Source organism: Musa acuminata, chromosome BXJ3-9 (assembly GCF_036884655.1).
Source record: "Musa acuminata AAA Group cultivar baxijiao chromosome BXJ3-9, Cavendish_Baxijiao_AAA, whole genome shotgun sequence".
Classification (NCBI taxonomy): Eukaryota; Viridiplantae; Streptophyta; class Magnoliopsida; order Zingiberales; family Musaceae; genus Musa; species Musa acuminata.
Window position 1 is genome coordinate 43,041,568 of NC_088357.1, and position 22,437 is coordinate 43,064,004.

Below are 22,437 nucleotides of genomic sequence, written 5' to 3' on the forward strand. Positions count from 1 at the left end.
TAGTGCTTTCATCTTAGGTTTGATCAGATCTACAGTAGATTCTTACTATGATTATTTAGGAAGAACTACGAAAAATTTAGATATTATGCACATTGACGTGATCGTTGTATCCCAGTTATTCTTTTATGATTATTGCTAAGGTTTTGAACAAGAGATTGAAATTTGTATATTCATTATTATTATAGTGAATTATCTCTAATTTACTCCATGATTTTTATCCTTCACATTTAAAAGATTTTTTACATATATCTTGATATTCTATTTGATTGTTGTATTATAATATGTTAATATTTGTTCATATATAAAAATTATTTTTCTTTATATCTCACACGTTAAACAGATGATCCGCGCCGTCCCTGTCGAAGACAAGTCAACGTTCTTCGGATCATAACACGTCAATCTCAGAGCGAAAATAAAGTCTGGTTTGGCTGTATCAGTGGGCGGCAACAGCGGGAACACCGGCCAAATGGAAGACCGATGTACCATTGCTTCGTACGACGAAGGGGAAGGTTGGCGTGTAACGACTCCTCCGTTAGTCTCTGTCCGTCGACTTGACTCGAGAGGATTTATACGGGTGCAGCAGCACGCAGTGGATCAGAGCATCCGTGCGTTTCTTGGTCTCATGGACGCCGATCCGAGTGAGTATGCCAACTACTGGGAGATCAAGTGTCTCCTAGACGCGGAGGAGCTCTGCAGGTACACTCCAGCCTTGCATGTTTGTCGTGTTCGTCTTCCATTCTTAGTGTTCCCTTCAGTCTCTCACCTCTGTTCCTACTGAACATGGAACGAAGCAGCTTGGGATTTGATGAAACCTTGTCCGGGTACTGCAACTCCAGCTCGCCGGACATGGCCGCTCATTCGGCGCTACCGAATACCATCATCATGGAGCGGGAACGGAGGAAAAAGCTCAACAGAAAGCTGTACAATCTCCGGAGTGTAGTCCCCAACATGACAAAGGTGAAGAGCACTGCTGCTGCTACTGCTGCTGTGTCTCTGCAACTAATGCATCTAATCTTAGTGTTTGGAGTGCAGATGAGCAAGGCGTCGATAATCTTCGACGCGATCAACTACATACAACAGCTCCAAGAGCAAGAGAAATCACTGCTGAAAGAGATATCGGAGCAGGAGCCTCACAGGAAGAGAGTTGCACCGGTCGATGGACAGCTTTGCCGTGCACAAGCGAAGAAGTGGAGAACGGCGCCACGGAGCTCGTGCAGTGCCGAACTTGAGTTGCCGATGATGCCGTCCGTGGAAGCGATGGAAGTGAGTTTGCCGTCGTGAAGTTGGTGTAGTCCGGTGGAGGTGCTGTGAAGTGCGGCCGTCGAGTGACGTCGTCGTTTCTGACACTGTGTGCAGGTCAGCGTGCGTGAGTTGGGCAATGGGATCTCTGTCATCATCATCACTTGCAGCAAGAAGAGGCATGCCATGGTTCGCGTGTGTGAGGTCGTCGAGTCTCTCGATCTCAGGATCATCGCTGCCAGTGTCGCGTCTAGATCCGGAATGATCTTCCACACTCTAATGGTCGAGGTCTCTCTCTCTCTCTTTCTCTCTCTTTCTCTCTCTCTCTCTCCATTCAATGACACAAGTGCTCGACACGTTCAGGTTGATGGAGGGCAGAGTGCTCATCTGAAGGAAAAGATCGAAGCCACCTTCGAGCATTTGATGCCTCAAGAAGCCACTGCATCATTTCGTGAAGCCGATCCAAATATTACAAGACCGAGAACTCCATTGTTCTACGCATAGGATGACAGATCCAAGAGTTTGAGCATGTATGATCAGCTGCTATGTTTCTGTGAATCCAAGTGTATCGGATCATTGCTGAGCTAGCTAGAGATCCTGCAATGTAAAAGACAAGGATGTTAAGAGGTTGTCGAATAGGTCTCAACATTGCAGTGCACCAAACAATAAAATGAATGATGTAGAAGCACTTGTATTAGGAGTCTCTAGTTTTAGGAGATGAAATAAAGAATGCATTAACGTAATCATGTTATTATACATTCTACCACAATTTATGTGTTATGGTGTCTGAGATAAAAAGTGTTTCTTGCATTGCATCTATCACTCTTTCTTGTGGATGTTGATCATGACTCTGTTTTCATGGCATTTTCCCCAGGTTTTGTAGTCACTAAATTCTAAGATGTTGATCTGTTCTGATGTCAGACTATGGATGTCAACTCTTCAACCAAGCTTCCAGTAGGTGAACCTCTGTCTGCAGATGAATGTTGTGGCTTGTGAGAGATGAGATGGATATGCATAATTGAGCATGGAAATTATTGCCAGCCACTGGGGATTCTGTCTCTAAGCATGCATCTCCTGTGCTCACTTGTGGAATGTCTGCAGCAAACAGTTGCTTAGATAAGTACATGGTGGTGAAAATGGGCAGTTTATAACTGGTCATGAACAGCTTATGAACTATTGGTGTGTCCTAAATTGAGGTGTTTTTTTAGTCAGTGTTAATTGTCATTACTAAGAAAATATCCAGACATCTGAACAATACATATCATGCTTTGGTACTGAGGTGTGGCAGCAACTAAGAACATGGACATAAAAGTGACATGGAAAAGGAAGAGAAGCTATACCTGACATGCACCAACACTATCAACAACATGGCCTATCAAATCAAACATTGCCAAATTAAAGCTGGAAAAGAGAAGTAACAAAAGGTAGCACTCCCATCTTCAATTTACCACAGGTTGGAAAAAAAGAAAAAAGTACAGAAAGAAGGAGCATCTAAGCACAAGAAATACTAAGTGATCAACATATAATGAATAAAAATCATATCCAATAGAGAAAACAAAAAGGAATCAAAGGTCTGCCATCAGCTATAGAAGATGATGATTGAAAATGACAGCAACTCCAAAACCATGTAAACACTGTCAAGTGGGTTTGGTTCAGAGTCTGAGGTATGTTAAGAGTGGGCATGAAAGTTGAATGTTCATCTATCTCAACTGAATCAAATTAGAAGTGATGAGACTTTGACATCAAATCTTATACAATGCGAAAAAAGAGCTTGTATTTAGCAACATGAGTAGACATGATGACTTATCATAAATCTTGCAAGCAGTGCCATATACATTAAGCACTAACCTTGTTAGACTGGCTAAGTTTATGATCAATCATTTATTGAAAGCTTACCAAGTATGCTTCCGATAGAGAAGGTTGAGGCATAGAAAAGTTTGCTCATGGAAATGCCTCTGATGACTAAATCAAAGGAACTTGCTCTGCAAACAATCAAACAAATTTAGCACCATTTGAACCACAACCACCAGACACAGGGAATGAAATGGATTTGTCATATATAATTCACGTAGGTAACACCAGAAGACAACACAAAATGAGTGATGGTATTCTTCCAAATAAAGATCTCAACTTTAGTGATCAAGCCAACCTTCTTACAAAATATTCAAGCTTAATTCATGAAAAAGGAAAGACGCATAAAGCTATACAATCAAACCCAAGAAAAGCAAACAACATTTCTTAAGATCCATCATACAACATCATCGATTGAGATATTGCAAATGCCAACAGCCAACAAACAAATTCTGGAGCTGACATATATAATTAGCTACTGTTTTGACCACAAACAAACAATATCTGCTAAACTGGTATGACATCAATTTTTGAGGTGTCCTCACATCTCAACACAATTCCTTCAAGGTTTACCGGGAGTATGCACCTAGCCCACTGGCACCCAGTAGAAAATGTCTCGGATGGTGGAACTATCATCAGAACATTGTCATTCCTTTGGACAACCCCCATCACGCTAACCGTGCTGCCCTCTTTTATGTAGCTGCAGGGCAAAACATTTAATGGTTTACAAACAAAAACTTGTGCCAAATTAGTCATACGCTAACATAACCATCAGTCATTAATCAAAAGCTAATGCATAGTTCTAGTATCTTGGCACTAAGACCACTGAACCAGGAGCTTATCCAAATTCAGTGGAAAAAGCAAAAAAAATCATAACATCTTGCTTCTACATTTCAATTCTGATAAAAGAACATGAAGATCCTCAATATAGAATGAATGGAACAAACGCTAGTTTAACAAAGAAACATAAGCTCAGATTACCCTTCTTTCAGTCGCATCACACGATCATCACTTGAAAGGTTCCTTTCCCTCAACCATCTGAGAAAGTCTGGAGACATGTCTTTGTTTGGGTTGATGTCAACGACAATAGACTCATCAACATATGGAGTCACCCTAGCACCGTAACCAGTTTTGACCAAAGCCCTTAACCCAGATTGGAAATCAGAGATATAAAAGTCAACAATATGCCTCTGCCAAAGTTTCAAAAAGTTCAATTGGAAACATCAGATCAGGATCAAAATAAAAAATAAACATATGTTAATACTGTAATATAAATTCCGATCCCAAATAGTTTTCATACCATGGCAGCACAAATAACACTACTATTCATTGGTTATACTGATTTTCAAAAATTAATAACTACCTCCAGTGACCTTAGTCCCCAAGAAAAACGGCGATGCTGGGAATTGGCAGCCTTTGAGTCCCAACCCCTGTATTCATACAGACCAGTAGATGTGTACACACATCTAGGAACTTTGTGGAATGATGACTCAAGAGGGACATTTCCACATGTAACAACCTGCAGGAAGTTTAAAGTCTTATCATCTTGGCAGAAAAAGCCTCAATAGCCAAACATAGCAGAAATAGTAGTGTAAAATGTCAAAAAGAAACATCTTCGCAAAACCAAGAAAAGCCTCAATAGCCACAAAAAAGCAGCAATAGTAGTATAAAATTTCAATAAGAAACATCCACTCAGTATGTAATTTGTCATTGCACTAACTAAAATAAATCAAGAACTTACGGAAGTATTACACATGAATCATTCTATACTGTCCATTAAAAACCCTCAACCAAAGATCAATCAGGAAGCAATCAATTAGTGATCTCCAGTGTGACATGAAACATGAAATTCACAATTTAACAAAGTTGCAAATCTGAAAGTTTATAGCACACTTGACCAAATCTTATATCAAAGTTGGCCAAAACATGCAATCAAATTCATAGGCAGATTGAAAAAGAACATGCACAGCGAACAACAACATACTGCAAATCCTTCTTGTATGGTGAAAAAATGATGTAAAGAGACCAAATATTTAATTCAACAAATTTTAACTTTTCCACTTCCATATTACTAAGAAAACAAGCTCTGTTTTTTGAAAAATTACATACCCCAGAAACCTTTACGTACTGCCCATCTTTTGCAGTTCTCAATTCAGCATCAGGATAACAGGCAATGAATCCTATGATTGCTCGCCTTCCAAAACAAGCATTCCAAATGAAAAGTGCAGCAACAATCCCAAATATAACAAGAACGACTATGAGGAGAATGGCATTGTGAACAGCACCAAGAATGAAGCCACCTGCAATAAACCCCATCACAAACAATAAACCCACACACCACAAGAATGGTTTTGGCAAGCTCCCATTGAATGAATAGTCATCATCCTGGCTGAGCTTAGTAACAGCTTGGTTATGAACAATGGAGGCGCTATGTAGCTTCATTGATCCAGCAGATTCCAGAGGGCCAGATACTTTTCGAGGTGCACCGGATGAGTTAAGAGGACCAGAAGAAATTGGCCCAGATGTGATGAGACCTGTAGCTGGAAGCACTGGCGGTAGTGGACCAGAATTTTGGCGTGCCATTGGAGTGACTCCTCCAGACTGAGGACCAGATGACTTCTTAACAGGATCTCCATGTTTGAGTGGCCCAGAATTAGATTTCTGTCTGTTGGAGCATCCAGTGACTAGTGAAGGACCAGCACCTGGAACTGCAGAAGAGAGTGAACCTGAATAGCTAGACCGACCAGAGGCATTAGGCATAATAGGGCCTGAATGGGAAGCAGAACCTCCAAATGATGTATTTCTTGAAGGGGCATTAAGAGGCCCAGATTTTCTGGACTTCTCCACATGGAGATCAAACATCTTCCCAAGTTCTCCAGACTTTTTTATATCTCCACCTGTATATGGCATGGCAGTAGAGCTCATTGTTGGAGGTTTCTCCTTTGGTGGTTCAGGCCGGCCTGAAACATACAGACCATTGCTGAGCTGATGTGATGGAAATCTGGAACCCATCAAGTTTTGCCAATCTGGCTCCACTACTTATTTAAAAACCACCAGAAAATAGTATAATCCAAAGGGATCAATGATGAGTTGCAATAGCTGGTGCTGCTGATATGAGGCTAAAGTTGCAAGCTAAACATGGGGCAATGATTTTCTTTTCAATCGAGCCTGTTGACAAGAACAAACGACCCATGTCAGATATCGTGAATCCATCACAAGCATTGTTGGAACCACACATGCAAAAACATGGTTGAGAAACTTGTTCTCAATTTTGAAGCATGCAATACAATGGGCAACATATTGCAAGACAAGACAGAACAAATGAACAATGTTATGCATCAGGGTTCGATGTCAAAATGCACTAGAACCATACATGCAGAAACATAGTTGAGAAACTTGCTCAGTTCTAAAGATATAGCCATTGTTGATAATATATTGCATTCTCCAATACCACTGTGGCAAGAGAGAACCACACGGTAGTTGCAGATAGCATACAAGCTGTCTTGAGAATATAGGATCAGAACCTTTATCTTTCTTTCCAGATTAATTTCCAAATGAGAAAAAAGAATTGTCATTAATGCATAAATTATGGTAAATACAAGCATCAAGCCATATATGGAGAATATGGGATTCACATTTGTTATTTTTCCACTTTTAGTTTCCAAGTAAGGCGTGTGTAGATATTTCCAAGTTCTCGCACAATGTCATCCATGCTCATCATCATCAACCTTCTATCACACATAGCAATGATGCCTCCTAATGATCCTTTAGATCTTTGTTTGACGCCAATAATAACTGGTTTGCCACTAATTACCTGTTAATTGATACAACAATCTGTCCCACCTTTTCTAAATAACTCTTGTAGTTGGCAGCTCCTAAAGATTGCCTATTGAACTCAAACCCAAATAGAAGTGGAGATTCAACATCAGTTGACAACCATCAACAGAACACAGCAGTTAGGCTGTGATTCTGGTTTTACATCAAATTTGGTTTTAAAAAAAAAAGAAAACTCCAAGTTAGGCAAGCATGATATGGTCTTGCCATCACACTCGGAAGACTCAAATCAGTACTCCATGATAAATTAGTACTAAATGTCCACCAAGCATATATTCAGATCCAAAAACAAAATTTTGTAACAATTCAGTTGTCCGTATTAAACTTGAACGATCCAAAGATAAAGCTCTCAAGTACTCATACATCAACATATGTTTAATTAGAAAGAGGACATATAACTAGTCAAGACATTATGATGATAACATCAACAATTGAAAGTTGTGATTAATCTCATTACTCTCTAACATGACAGAGACAAAGAGAAATTACAAAAGTGACCACAGCCAGATCTAAATTTTGGAATAAGAATGAAACATGAACTTCAATTTAGGAAAACAATGGTTGAAAAGAAAAACTACAAAAAGCAACAAATTAGGTATTGGTCTCTAGCATAAACTTAAATGTAGCACATCATGAAACAAACAGATCATGTCAGATTTGTTAACATGGCATGAAACTCGAAAAAGCAACAAATTAGGGATTGATCTGCAGCAAAAACTTAAATTCGTAGCACATCATGAAACAAACAGATCATGTCAGATTTGTTAACATGGCATCACATGTTAGAAAGAAGAACAATTAGAAGTCAAGCCTCAGAGTATACAAAGATTCTCCTAATATCCCCCTCAAGAATTGATTTTTGTTTAGGCATGTTCCTTTTTCTGCAGATTCAGCCTGTATAAAGGTTCCTAACAGCCAGAACCATATCTTGCATGAAATAATCATGCTCAAAATCTTCAGAGAATTTAGGACTATAGGTTCCGTTAGAAATAATAAGAACACAAAATAAGAAACCACAATTCTATATACAGTAGATTATCATTTACTGTCATTAAGTATATCATTTCCATCATCCAGTGTTGATCAGCAAACAAAAATAACGGCAGTTAGTAAATTGGTTTTGTTAAACAAACTTAGTCTGTACCAGCAACTGATATGAAGCAATATCATTAGCTAATGCCACTGAATCATCTTATTTTTCCACGTAAAGTATGTACTCCAAGAATTCCTTTTTCTCGTTGTTGCTGTTTTCCATGTGCTGGTCAGCCCAAAAAGGAACAAAAATCATGAAAAGCATTAAAAAATATTTTTAACCAATTCATATTTTCATGGGCAGTGATGCAAAGCCATCAAGACCATGACAAGAATAAAGTCAAAAGGAGATATTTTCAGTTAAGACAGAGTTTTAACACCAAACATAATGGGACAAAAATCCTTGTATTGCAGTGGAATTCTTGATGAAATCCCAATAACTACAAAAGTTGAAGCAGGAGTACGACATTCTGGAGTCACATTTGAAATCTAACTAAACTCTGAAAGTACTGGAATTAGCTAATATATTTCTACGGAACAAAAACAATTCCCAAGGTCAATTTCTCAAAAATTAAGAATTAGACATCTAATAGACAGATCAAATAATATAAAATCCCATTTCCGAAAAAATTCAAATTTTGTTGGTCATTCAATGTTCTAAGACTGTGCCAAAAGGTCGCCTTTCTTTCAATTTTGAGCAGATCCACCTCCAGAAGATCCTAAACGGTAGCAGTAGTGCTAAGAAATACACATTTTCCCCATTTCACCAACAACTATTTCAGTGAAAACCAACATACATACACGTCTAACCTCGAACGAGAAACCAGATAGTATAAAGCGTAGCAACCAACTCTGATACGAATCGAAACCTCTCCACTACCTCGAGACGATCAACACAAGCGCGCCTAATTACGCGCCTTCGCCTGGACAAACCGAAGCCCGGATCAAGGTCAAGCGAGGGACCAGAAGCACATCCGACTCCACAGAAAGAAAACCAAACAAGCAGCATCAGCAACGCCCGCGAGAGCGACCGAACCCCTCTCAAAAACCGAACCTTTAAGCTCCCATTCACTCAGATCTACAACCGTAAAGAGTTAACGTACCCGCATTCCCATTCCAGAGACATAAAACAGCACTCCGCCAACCACAACCTCAGATTGAGAACCTCGACACCCGCACGAAAAGATTAGATTTTCTAGAGCGGAGGAGAAGAAGGTGTGATCTCTCCTAACCTGCGAGCCAAAAGATAGTCCTGCGATCGAGGGACTCGGAGGATGTTGGCCGATCTCAAACGAGGCAGGAGATGCGCTTAACCTGCAAAAGATCACACCATGGCGAGCGATCGATCGCTACAGAGCTGTCTTCGAGTACCAAACCAAAACCTCCGAAGGAACACAGAAGGAGAGTGAAAGGGAAGGGTGAATAATAATAATTATTATTATTATTATAACAATAATGCGGCCAGTGGAAGCGCACATTGAAAAGACTGTACTACCCTCGCTATATATATATATAGCCAGTGGATTATATATATATATATAATCCACTGGCTATATATATATATATATATATATATATAATCCACTGGCCGCATTATATATATATATATATATATATATATATATATATATATATAGTATGAATTTTACTATAGAAATCAACTATTGTTGTAAGAAAATTGTATATAATATTTATTTATATCCTTTGTAGGGATTAAACATTATTATTATGATTTCTTGTTTCAAAAAATTATAATAAATTCTATATGATAAGTCAAATCGATTATATGTAATATGTTACACCTTGATCGATTTTAATGGTCGAGATGTCTACTCATTCAAAATTCATATCATATGACTAAAAAAGATTACCACTAATGTTGGATGAGTCTGATCATACTAATATCAATTTTTATATACAGAAATTAATGATCTTTATTTTTTATCTCTTAGTTTAGATTCGGCATACACATATTACTTATTAGTTATGTCAAAAGTAATTTCATAATAATATCTATTTTTTTGTTGAATTTATTGATTTTTGATAGATGTATGGCTAAGTGAATATATGAATATCATTTTTGTAAGATTTTTTATTGTTATAAATTCTATCTAGAAAATTAGAAAAGAAAAGAAAAGCAAATCACATGAAGGAATTAAACATGTACAAATCATAACAGAAGCCCAAAAAAACATATACAATTCCTAGGATCAAGAATTGTTATATTGTGCCAATGATTTACCCATTATTTTTCTCTCGTGTAATCTGAAGGCCAAGTGGTGTTGCAATTTGCATCTATGAAACAATAATCCACAAAGGTTCTGATGTTTCCCTTTTCCTACAGCTTTCACTGTTGCTAACTCTCTTTACATCTTACTCTGCTGGTTGTGATCTACTTCCTGTAAGAGAGGGAAAGAAAAGATGTGAATCTTTTCTTTTTCTTTGCTCTTTGAATGACCCAAATGCTCAGCTGTCTGCAGAGATAGCAGCAATCATAGGCCTGAGTACTTATAATATGTTCTCTTTTGCTGATTTCTGTTCTTACAGCACAGTAGGTGATCCACTGATACAGCAACAATCTACTTCACAGAGCTTTCTGATGCAATCTTTTTCTTTTCCTCATCCCTGTTCATATGGCTGAGTCATATGTGATCCATCCACCCACAGCAACTGTGCAATGCCTGCAAAATGCCAAGCAAGCAGAGTCATCATCACATGCTTGGTGCACACACCTGCTTTGTCACCAAGAACAGACCACCCTTCACAAGCCATATCTATCTTTGTAGTAACAAATACAAGCTGTGTGTCATGTATTGATCAAAGGAAACATTGACATGAACTCAGCCATGGCTTCTGACCACTATTTGCTGCTGCTGGCTGCAGTCCAGCTAAAACACTTGCTATAATCTTATGGAGCTGAAGTTAAGTGAACAGTTTACCAATCATTTCAGCTGTGCATTGACTAACAGCATGGGATACAGTGTCCTGAGATCATGATGCTGTTGCTGATTCTGATGTTGGATTCTTATACTTTGAGGTCAACCTTTACCATGATGTTCTGACTATCTGATTCTGATACCATTGCTGTAATTGCAAACAAATTGTAGAGTGATGTGAGTGAGTTGATCTTTGGAAGGCCATGAAAATAAGATCAGCAGAGGCATCAAGAAATGATCAAGTTTTTATCAAAAATATTTGACTCAAATTATATCTTACCGATAGATCTTGTTATCAAATGATGGTATCGAAAATCATGACAGATCAATAACAACTAGAGATGACATTAAGTTCTTGATATGTAATCTTTCCTACCTCACTATGCAACTGTGCAGAACTTAGATGTCAACAGTTCATAAATTTGTAAGGGCCTACAGTTCATGTTAATGCATCAGCATAGGTCCAGAGCAACTGTTGCATGCTCAGTTCAAGGTCTTGGTGTATCAGACAATGCCAACATGGTTTCTGTGATGAATTCATTGCACTGAGGTTGAACACAAATTTCTAGTCAATGCTTGTGGAATTCTTCTATATTCACACCAATTGCTCTACATGAAGATTATTTTAGAGAATTTAGGCTATTATAGTAAAACAAACTACATTTGCATTACTCTTAATCATATTCAATCTAAGCTCTATGAGACATAAAAAATTTTCTAAAATAAAACAAAGTTTTAGTCAGTGAATGATCCTAACATGCTGAAGTGAAAAAAGATGATTAGACTATGTTTTTCGGGACTCGACCTTATTATCTCTTGCTATCATACCATGTTAATTTTTTTATTCTTGTCTATTAATCTGAAAGCTTAAATCAATAGATGAGATAGTATAAATTCATTTCAGATTTTGGAATAACTAGAGGCCAAATTAAATATTTCTCTCAAGGGTCTTTGAGTAAAAGTAGTCATTGTAACTTGCATCATCATCTTGCACTTGGCTTCATGTACATAGCTTGACACATGAGTGAGATGTTAGAGACTCTATACAAGTGGTTGGCCCCTCCTATTAGTTTTTGGCAAAAGAAAGGCAACAACTCATTAATTTTCCAAGATATGATTCTCTCTGTGTTGCTTAGCATGCACCCAAGTGTGCATGTAGCATAAAACAAAACACCTACTTACAAAAGAGCAAACAAGAAAAGATAGAGAGGACAAAGCATGATCTTGGCAAAGGTCACATAGCAACACAGATTCATAGAACACTCCAAACCACTCTGATGCCTTTTGGAACAAACTGTTGTCCACACTCCATCCCCATAGAGTGAAGAGGCTTCTTCTATTTTGTTCTTTATCTTGGTGTTTCTTCCACAGGATGGGATCTCTCCACCTGCCATTGTCATTGGAAGTTTTAGGTGAGATTCCATTGGCTGTTCTCCATGTCTCTTTGTCACATTGCTTGGAATGTGATACTCCATTAAAAAAAACCAGACATGTATTTGGCTCCACAAAAACAAGGCTCAGTGAAGATGAGTATAATAGGCAACAAAAACAGAGCTTGGTTTGGGTGATGGCATGATGACCATAAATGTACCATATATATTAGTTTATGGACCACTGGGGCATCATTTTGATGAGTCCTTTTTGAGTGAAAAAAATGACTGAAGCAACAATGGAGGAGATCTCTTGACTTAGAAGGAGAAGTGTAATTATGTTGTTATGCTAGCAATATGGAAGAAGGTTGGTAAGAGACCAAAACTTAAGGTTTACTTTAGCTTCACTTGCAAAATGATTGAGCCTAGTGACTACCTTGTCACTTCACTTGTAGGGGGACAAAGGTTCCATGGGTTGTGGAAGTAGTCCTTCAAAGACATTCTTTGAATGGGTAGGGGATGATTAGAGTAACTGAGCCACATGAAGCTATCTGTGTTTGTGTTTCTTCCCTTTCAAGGAGAATGTATACCCTTATCTTTTACTTTCAAACATTAACTTTTGTGAACTATGGTCAATTAGATAATATGCAGCTGATTTGACTGCCTATAATGACTCTATTTGCTGTAATACTTGCAGGCATTTTCAGCACTATTGTTTTATGAGAATGTGCAGTGGTGAATATTCTGTATGTATCTTTCATATGCAGTACTACATAGCACAAAAAAAATTAGAGCACAACTAGTCTTAAATATTTTTATGTGTCTGTCTAATTTCTCCCTTAAGTAGCAGTAGGCATCTTTTGCATAACTCAATGTAATCATCATACTTCATTCTTGTTCATGGTATTCTTATCCATCTATGGCAATTATTACCATAAGCAATATGGAAATATTTTATATTGTTGTTTATCATCTGCACAAAATTCATATATATATATATATATATATATATATATATATATATATATATATATATATATATATATATATATATATATGTGTGTGTGTGTGTGTGTGTGTGTGTATACATATATATATACATATATATATATATGTGTGTATATATATATGTATATATATATATATGTGTGTATATATATGTATAAATATATATATATATATGTATATATATATATATATTATATAATGTTATCTTTGTTTTGAAAAAGGTTTAAGTTGACAGGCTTTTCAAATTTCTGACTTTTAATTTGTGACTTTATATTTTAATTTTGACAATAATAATTCTCCAACCTATTTTTTGACTTGTAATTTCTTGATGGTGTCAAACACAACAAGAAAGATGCATAAGCAAAGCTTGACACCTATCACTTCCTGTTCATGCCAAAATACATGTTTGATTGTTACCTACTGCAAAAACATCCATTATCATTTAAGGCAATTATAATATCGGTTTGCACAAAACAAAGCAAATTTCTAATGCCTGCTACAATCTGCCATACGGATTATCGTTTTGGATTTTGATATCTGATCAGACTAGTATATGCTGATCAGTAATGACATTCAGAAGAGGAAGAAAAAAAAAAAAAAAGGAAAGGCAGGCGGAGAAAAAAGAGGGAAGAAGGATAGAAAATGATAGAAAAGAAAGAAAGAGCAAAAAGATGAAGCAAGGTAGGAAGAGGAAGAAATAAGAAGCAGCTGAGAACAAGAGACCCAGGAGATAAAAACTGTCAAATAGTAGCAACGAACGACAATGTGACAAGAAGATGGCAACAACAAAACAAAGAGTGGTGCAAAATCACATGTAGTCGAATGGTAACATGACAATAAAAGCCTCACGACATCAAATGACAGTAGATGACAACAACAACAACAATACCGCAAGGAGAGGGCAAAACATCAATGGCTTACATTTGCAAACCCTAATTGTTACAGTTTTTTTAATATTAAATTAAATGAACCTCATCATCATTTAATTTTTTTTCAAAGTCAGATCAGACCGTCCAAGGCGAGAATGGTCCCTGTATCGATCTACACTGAGAACAAAGATGATCCACGTATCAATCCACGCCCCAGAGACTGATCATCTCACCCATTTGGTACCATTTCAGCCGGTATGGCAGTTCTTCTAGCACAGCATCAGACTATAAATCATACAATCATTCAGGTGCCGACTGAGAGTGGTGTGCTTGGAGCTTTTACTTCGGAATAAATGAGGTTTATGAACTCCTACATAGACCAAATACAGGGCTGCAACAACCTCCAAACCATGTTAAAAGATATCACTTAGCTTAGTCTTTCTTATAGCTCTCTTGAGAAACCTGCATACAAAGACCTGAACACCCAATGAGAGCATTTGATAGCTAAGCCATTAAAAGAGAAAAAAAAAGCACACAGCAATTTACCAAATTAACAAACAGAAAAAGAAATCCAGAATGTGAACAAGCAGAACAATTTGCAATTTCCACGGAATTGAACAATCACACAAACACATCAATTCATGGGAATGCAAGTCTAGAAAGAAAACCACAATCCACAGTTTTATTTCTGCAGCTTCTGCAAACAAAGTATGGCAGAAGAATAGCTTTTGCAACCATGCCAAGAGACAGAACACAGTTTATTTTGTCGACCTCAGAAAAGCTCTTAAACCTGCCAAAATAAGAAAAAGAAAAGAAAGGATCAATACTGCAATTGATATCATCTATAATATCACGCCACCTAATTACCTTCTAGTGTACAAAAAAAAGGGCAATAACTACATTTATATAAAGAATTATTTTTTCACTTGCTGACTGAGAACAGAAAACACAGAAGATTTATTAAAGAGCATATGCTTTGACAATTTACAACACTGCAAAGTCTTCCAACAGAAACTAATCATTGGTATTGGACACTCGTCCAGTATAAGAATCATTTCCTCCTCTGATTATTTACTAGAATAAAGAAATAAAAAGGGACAAATGGCTAATCTAATGACTGTGGGAGGATCTTGTAATGGGTTAATCTTATAACTCTTCATTCAACAGCCTTATATTTGTTCTGTGCCCTTGATGACATCAACCAGCCTATGCATGTTTATTTCTACAGTCTTTTTTTCCCTCTTCTCTTGACCAGCTCTAGCTATCAACAGTGGGCTTTTCTCCCAATACCATTGATCTGTGGCCTTGGAGCAATATCCAACCACTGTCTCCTCTACATGCATCTCACATGTATTTACCAATATTATGAGCTTAAGTTCTATAGCATTCAGGTCTGAAATAAATTTGACACATATTGAGTGATGTTGGAAAAATCATACCAGCATTCATAACAAGCTGAACAAAAACAAATGTGAATATTAGACTAATAATTCTGGCAAAAATCATCCAAAACAAAAATAGATATGGATTCAGACAAAATTCAGATATACATCAGATCCAGATTCACATGACATTTAGGGTGAAATTTTATATGGATATTACTTTAATCAGATACGTTAGAAACAAGGTGAGTTGACTGCACATATGGATATTTTATCATGGAAAACAGGGTATGGATGTTTTATCATGGTAGAGATAAACTTTATCATTATTAAAAGTATAAAACGACAATATGAAAAGGAAAATATCATCAAGGATTTATATTATTACACTAGAGAACCAGCACTCCCAAAGCCAACAATTATTTGACGGCAGAAACAAGTAGCAGGGCCTTTATAGTTGAGGGATTTCAGGTTTCCATCATAAAAGATACTTGCAACTTCCATTTGTCAATGTGACAATAATAAGAACAAAAAAGTTTTAAGGGTATGAATGAGTTTATTATATGACTAAATGTTGGCAAACCAGGAGTAAATTCAATGGGGGCAATGAAATAAAAGAGAAATGAATATAGGGTTACTTATTATGAATAAAATGAAAATTATGCTAAGACATTAGCCATAGGAGAAACAAATAGCACCAAACTTATAAAATCTATCCAAGGGTTTGCTATGCCCTGTTATTGTTTGACTTGTCAGCTGCTTCTAAATCCATTTGTAGTTTAATCTTCGTAGGCTCAAGGTTTCTACTTATTTTGCATCCAATGTTGTTCCTAGTTCTAAGGCTTCCTAGCATAACATAACTCAAACTTTTAATAAATAACTTGTGAATTATGTGCATATGCGTCTGTCAAAGACACATGCTCTTTCTAGCTTCTAATATGCAATTTAGTCAACTTAGTGATGCTACAAAGTTCATCAACCTTATCTAAGCCCAGTGTACTCCACAACCACAAATCAAGCATTTCATGAGATATCCAACAGAACCAATCAATAATTTTATATTCAGAGACAGAGACCAATGAAGTATTCCGATCTACCATATATGTAGTGTTGCTTTTCTCTAGCTCCTCTTGATCATAACCTATATGAGACATAATTGCAAATTCAACTCCCGGTGAAGAATTAACTTAATCAATATAGAGAATTATATAAGCTAACTTGTCCCCTCGACTAGTCTCCTAAATTTCAGTAAAGGCCTCTCCTCTCCAAAAAATACCTCTTAACTTTTGTCAAACATCTGGTAGATGGAATGTACTTTCTTCCGTTGGTTTAGCATTGGGTGGGTGAACTCTTCAGTATTCCCAATTTGAGATCATAGTTAACCTACTCAATTAGCAGCATAATGATGGCGAAGTTAGGTACTACCAACAATTCTGCTTTTCTAAACATCTAAATACCTTTTTTAGTACAAGATAACAAAAAAGAAGGATTTTGATCGAACTCAACTGCAATACTGAAAAATTATCTTTAAATACTACCCATTTGACACGGATCTGAACTCGACACGGACGAACAGCCGTGTTATCATCTCAAATATCATTGGGCATAAAAAGAGCACAAGGATTCCTTCTACCTGCAAAGATCCAGGCCGGTGGCGGGGATCAGGCAAGATCAGTGGTGGCCCCCGCCGGCGGCCAGCTGCTGCTGGTGCTCGAGGTGGCGACGCTCGTGGGGTAGAGCGAGCAGGTAGCAGAAAATCATTCCGCCGATGCAGACGTGGTAGAGCGGCATGGAGGAGCTCGTCTCGATGTACTTCTCGATGTAGGTATCGGCCGCCTGGTCCGTGGTCTTCTTGATGTTCTCCCACGTCAGCCTCGGCTTCAGGTACGCCGGAAGCTCCCTCACCTTCAGCCCCTTGATCTCGTTGTAGAACGCCCGCAACGCCATAGCCGCAGATCCACCGAAACACCGAGAGACCTAGAAAACCCTAACCCTAGCTTCCCTTCCTTGCGCCTTCGCCTTTGGTAGAGAGAATATACGGGCGATTTCCTTTTGTACAGTTTCATTTCTTCCATTTAAGTCCTTCATATTATTTATTTTTTTAGCTTTAAACCCCTTCTCACGCATCTTTTGGTCGCGTCAGACCCGCTCAATTGTTCCTCTGATTTGATGCACACGACACGTCCCCAAGAAGTCCAACTTTCTTTTGGTCATCAATTCGGATCTGGATCTCGGATCCGAACTCAAAAACTTGTAAAAATCTGATTTGGATCCATTAAATGAGAATCCATCTCGATAAAAAACTTATCAAGGCTTAAACAGGTTATAGTTTGACCAATTTGACCAACGAATGAATTGGTTCCCAATCGAACCGGTCCATCATATCCCTAGTCCATTGGGCCTAAACCGATTGGCCCAATTGAGCCCACAGGAACCCAACTATGCATTGGAGATACGTTCTTAATAAGCCTCTTCATTAACATTCCTCTTATATTATAGGACTAATTACATATTACCCATGTAATTAGACCCTTTTGATATTTCGATTTTTAGTATTAAAAATTTATATTGGTGTCCTATAGTTATGGAAGTGAGATATTCAACTCATTTATCCTAATATCGTGGGGTTTAATAACCAAAGATGTAACATGAGGCAACACGTATATAATGATCATTTCAAGCATTATCAGTGATACCTTCATGTCATCAAGTTGTCACGGATAAAATTCTGAAGTTTGATGCAATGCTTATGTATGTCCGTATCGTTTGGTCTGTTCATGCTTTACACAACATATAGAGGAATGGTCGAAGGCTTAACAACCTTATTTTAGTTTGGTTTGGTGGTCGTTTTAGGCTTGTAAATAAAGGTTGTATCAAGTGGACATTTGTGAGAGATACTCGATCTGTAGTGAACCATTTTGGCCCTTTGTTGTGCAACCATTCAGAGCTTGTAAAATTTGTTTGTAATTTGCATTGTCTATGAAGTGTTTTATGAAATGTTTGCTTGTGGATCATGAGTGAGACGCTTTCTCTAACATGTTTTCTCTTTTGTAGGTCATAAGGGACCATGAGAGGTTTCGGGGAGGCTAACCTTTGCGGACAAACACGCAAGGGTGCCACACGACTTAAACAAAACCAACTAAGTCCATGAGAGATGGTATTAGAGTGGGCCAAGCACTCATAGAAACACTTGGCATATAAAAATAGGGGACCTAGTGGGGCTGCGTTGAGGGCAATCAGCACACGCAACCGTTTGGGGGAAAACGGGCATGGAGATGCAGGGAAAATGAGTCGCTCTGAGGAGCGGACATCTAAGATTAGCATTTAGAGGAATGGCCAACCCTTTGCGCAAGATGCACCATAAGAACAAGCAAGCTTGGAAGAATGCGTAGTGCATAAAGGTTGGGATGGCTAAGTTCGAACTACGACTCGATGTTGACAACCATACTTGATAGTGCTCAAGGCAAGCGAGGCACTTAGTAATGGATGAAACCATGCAATGTGGAATGGGTTGCTCAGTAACTGAAAGAGTTGTGCAAAGCTCACAAAGGTGAGGAGAATTGCTAACTCGAAGAATTCGGTACTCATGCATGGGCTTGTATACGGATGATGGAATATTCATGGTCATCCTAAGGCAACCGAAACTCGACGCCATGGAGCATTAAAACTTTCTCTTCGACATAAGAAGGATATGTCTATAGGAGGCTGAAGTGTGCAGCGAGTTCAGCATGCTCCTAGGCCTTAAGTGGTGCAGCGGGGGCTGTATCGATGTGGAGTCGTAATATAGCAAGTTTATTTGCAGGAGGGAGTTCAATGCACAGTTTGTTCAGCAAATCGGAGTAGTTCAAGAGAATGGTAGTCTCCGAAACTTTTAGAGGGAAGGAAATGAAGAGAGATGCTGCTCCAATGGGATAGATATCCAAGAGGGATAAGTCCCAGCTCTCTAGAGGGAGAATCATGTGCAATAGACCGCACATGCTGAGGAGTGCTAGTCATAGGTGCCCAGCAAGCCAATCACGTGAGTGATGGCACGTGTGACTTGATACAGAATCTTTTTGCTTATTATATTTTGGCGTATATCACTTTATAACTATTGCATAAATGCATACATATATTGTGATGTCCTTGGATTTGTGCAATGGGAATCGGATCGTGATGAGATCACGATAATGAGATAATGAGATCGATTCACCTTTAAACACATATCCTAAATAATCCCGGTCATAGGTTACTCGAGAGGGACATCGTGATAACCGGATAGACTGGTGTGCTGTATACCCGTCCATATGATGGATGCAGCTGGTCTCATAGCTGCTCGTGTAGGGACACTAGGGATATAGTACAGGTGCTCATTGGAGAATGAGTTCACTGATTGATCCGCTTATGGAATGCTGGATGGTTGATGATGCCTTATTGTCAGACAGCGATTCCGTAGTCCTAGTGGTGTATCTAGTCCTTAGACTTGAGACACCAAGGATGTCCTGTATGAGTGCTCCACTCTTTGATACCAGACTTATAGGTTTGGCTGTCCCAGATCTAGTACAGCTGGTCATTGGGAGTGGTAGTCAACCTTACGAGGGCTATTGAGTGTCGATAGAGGATCATCCACTCTCGGCGTCATGAGAGGAATATCCCATGTGTTCTTGCTCAGACAAATCCCTGGCCAGGGTCATTCGGGTTGAGAGAGAAAGAGTTCTCCGGGAGAATCCGATTAGAGCGAGACTCGAGTAGAAACCGTATGGGTCTGACAGCACCATGCTCGATATACGGTCTCTGGGATATTAGATGGATGAGGGATTATAGGTACACGGTAACTGAGGACAGACAGGTCCAATGGATTGGATTCCCCTGTATCGTCTGGGGACTACGGCGTAGTGGCCTAGTACTTTCATAGTCGATGAGTCAAGTGAATTATTACAGAGATAATAATTCACTGAGTTAGAAGGAGTTCTGACAGGTATGACTCACGACCAACTCGATATTGGGCCTAGAGGGTCACACACATATGGTAGGGATTGCGATGAGTAGAGGTTCGGATATGAGATATCCGACGGAGCCCTTGTCTTATTGGATGCAGATCCAATACCCACTAGGGGAGGACCCATTAGGGTTTGACAGGGGACCTCTATAAATAGGAGGGATTCAGAGCCTCATAGGCTAGAGCCTTTGCTTGCCTTTCCTATTCTCCTCTTCCTCTCCACCTCAGATCAGGCCTGGAGTTTTGAAGAGCGTCGTCGCAACCCTGCTCTGTGGATCACCGCTAGAAAGGAGGACGTTTGACCTCCTTCACCCTCTCCTAAGGATCTGCAAGGAAACAGGGATATACGATCTCCCTAGGTAACACAATCTACTCTATACGCAGTTTTATGTTTCACGGATTTTTGCGCACCAATCTTCGCACGACAACGAACATCTTTTTGGGAATCGGGGATTTTGTTTTCTTGTTCTTCCGCTGCGCATGTGATGTCGCTCCCATGATTTCCCAACAAGGAGTACCTTAAAAACAATAACTCCACGAAGCTCAATGGACTGAGCGAGCGACAAGGAGTCATCGCATAATCTCGCTTGAGAGAATGTATTGGTGGATGCATTGCGAGATCAAGTGGGGGAGTGACCCAAAGCAACACAAATGAATGTATACTTGGAGTCGATATAGAGAACGAACTTAATGGAGGACTGACCCATGGAATGGTGAGCGCGAGGGGCACTATCAACTCAATACAAAATGAGGAGCGGAGCAACTTGGGTATAACTTGGCGAAGTACCTAAGCCACATGAAGGGAGCCAACATAAAAGATAGTACTAGTCATAGGTGCCCAGCAAGCCAATCACGTGAGTGATGGCACGTGTGACTTGATACAGAATCTTTTTGCTTATTATATTTTGGCGTATATCACTTTATAACTATTGCATAAATGCATACATATATTGTGATGTCCTTGGATTTGTGCAATGGGAATCAGATCGTGATGTGATCACGATAATGAGATCGATTTACCTTTAAACACATATCTTAAATAATCCCGGTCATAGGTTACTCGAGAAAGACATCGTGATAACCGAACAGACTGGTGTGCTGTATACCCATCCATATGATGGATGCAGCTGGTCTTATAGCTGCTCGTGTAGGGACACTAGGGATACAGTGCAGGTGCTCATTAGAGAATGAGTTCACTGATTGATCCGCTTACGGAATGCTGGATGGTTGATGATGCCTTATTGTCAGACAGCGATTCCGTAGTCCTAGTGGTATATCTGGTCCTTAGACTTAAGACACCAAGGATGTCCTATATGAGTGATCCACTCTTTGATACCAGACTTATAGGTTTGGCTGTCCCAGATCTAGTACAATTGGTCATTGGGAGTGGTAGTCGACCTTACGGCGTCATGAGAGGAATATCTCATGTGTTCTTGCTCAGACAAATCCCTGGCCAGGGTCATTCGGGTTGAGAGAGAAAGAGTTCTCCGGGAGAATCCGATTAGAGCGAGACTCGAGTAGAAACCGTATGGGTCTGACAGCACCATACTCGATATACAGTCTCTGGGATATTAGATGGATGAGGGACTATAGGTACACGGTAACTGAGAACAGATAGGTCCAATGGATTGGATTCCCCTGTATCATCTGGGGACTACGGCGTAGTGGCATAGTACGTCCGTAGTCGATGAGTCGAGTGAATTATTACAGAGATAATAATTCACTGAGTTAGAAGGAGTTCTGACAGGTATGACTCACGGCCAGCTCGATATTGGGCCTAGAGGGTCACACACATATGGTAGGCATTGCGATGAGTAGAGGTTCGGATATGAGATATTCGACGGAGCCCTTGTCTTATTGGATGCAGATCCAATACCCACTAGGGGAGGACCCATTAGGGTTTGACAGGGGACCTCTATAAATAGGAGGGATTCAGAG

At 39.0% G+C, this 22,437-nt stretch overlaps 3 protein-coding genes across 5 annotated transcripts; 1 reads left to right on the forward strand and 2 right to left on the reverse strand.

The window, feature by feature from the left end:
• Positions 1-555: 555 nt before the first annotated feature.
• LOC103998729 (transcription factor bHLH35) lies at positions 556-1,982 on the forward strand. 2 transcript variants are annotated; one of them, XM_009420287.3, is made up of 5 exons: positions 556-696; positions 795-957; positions 1,033-1,263; positions 1,357-1,527; positions 1,603-1,982. In XM_009420287.3, exons 1-5 carry the CDS (start codon positions 623-625, stop codon positions 1,741-1,743), a joined length of 780 nt encoding a protein of 259 aa, XP_009418562.2. In that variant the 5' UTR covers positions 556-622; the 3' UTR covers positions 1,744-1,982. The 2 variants fall into 2 exon arrangements, with proteins under 2 accessions (XP_009418562.2, XP_018674108.2); XM_018818563.2 differs by having other exon boundaries at positions 1,357-1,521.
• Positions 1,983-3,325: 1,343 nt separating this feature from the next.
• LOC135650012 (uncharacterized membrane protein At1g16860-like) lies at positions 3,326-9,384 on the reverse strand. 2 transcript variants are annotated; one of them, XM_065169062.1, is made up of 6 exons: positions 9,189-9,384; positions 8,069-8,182; positions 5,200-6,258; positions 4,454-4,609; positions 4,072-4,280; positions 3,326-3,790 (listed from the first exon to the last, which is right to left on the reverse strand). In XM_065169062.1, exons 3-6 carry the CDS (start codon positions 6,100-6,102, stop codon positions 3,598-3,600), a joined length of 1,461 nt encoding a protein of 486 aa, XP_065025134.1. In that variant the 5' UTR covers positions 6,103-6,258; positions 8,069-8,182; positions 9,189-9,384; the 3' UTR covers positions 3,326-3,597. The 2 variants fall into 2 exon arrangements, with proteins under 2 accessions (XP_065025134.1, XP_065025133.1); XM_065169061.1 differs by lacking the exon at positions 8,069-8,182 and having other exon boundaries at positions 9,189-9,383.
• Positions 9,385-14,718: 5,334 nt separating this feature from the next.
• Positions 14,719-17,554, reverse strand: LOC135648518 (uncharacterized). The gene is made up of 2 exons (XM_065166276.1): positions 17,155-17,554; positions 14,719-14,929 (listed from the first exon to the last, which is right to left on the reverse strand). Exon 1 carries the CDS (start codon positions 17,466-17,468, stop codon positions 17,193-17,195), a length of 276 nt encoding a protein of 91 aa, XP_065022348.1. The 5' UTR covers positions 17,469-17,554; the 3' UTR covers positions 14,719-14,929; positions 17,155-17,192.
• Positions 17,555-22,437: the final 4,883 nt, after the last annotated feature.

Bases quoted from the DNA above. Each gene is read 5' to 3' on its own strand.
- LOC103998729 (XM_009420287.3), top strand. From the start codon at position 623: ATGGACGCCGATCCGAGTGAGTATGCCAACTACTGGGAGATCAAGTGT. The intron at 697-794 runs GTACACTCCAGC...GGAACGAAGCAG, and splicing joins GACGCGGAGGAGCTCTGCAG to CTTGGGATTTGATGAAACCT. The intron at 958-1,032 runs GTGAAGAGCACT...TTTGGAGTGCAG, and splicing joins TAGTCCCCAACATGACAAAG to ATGAGCAAGGCGTCGATAAT.
- LOC135650012 (XM_065169062.1), bottom strand. From the start codon at position 6,102: ATGGGTTCCAGATTTCCATCACATCAGCTCAGCAATGGTCTGTATGTT. The intron at 4,610-5,199 runs GTATGTAATTTT...AACTTCCTGCAG, and splicing joins AGTACGTAAAGGTTTCTGGG to GTTGTTACATGTGGAAATGT. The intron at 4,281-4,453 runs GTAGTTATTAAT...AAACTTTGGCAG, and splicing joins GGGGACTAAGGTCACTGGAG to AGGCATATTGTTGACTTTTA.
- LOC135648518 (XM_065166276.1), bottom strand. From the start codon at position 17,468: ATGGCGTTGCGGGCGTTCTACAACGAGATCAAGGGGCTGAAGGTGAGG.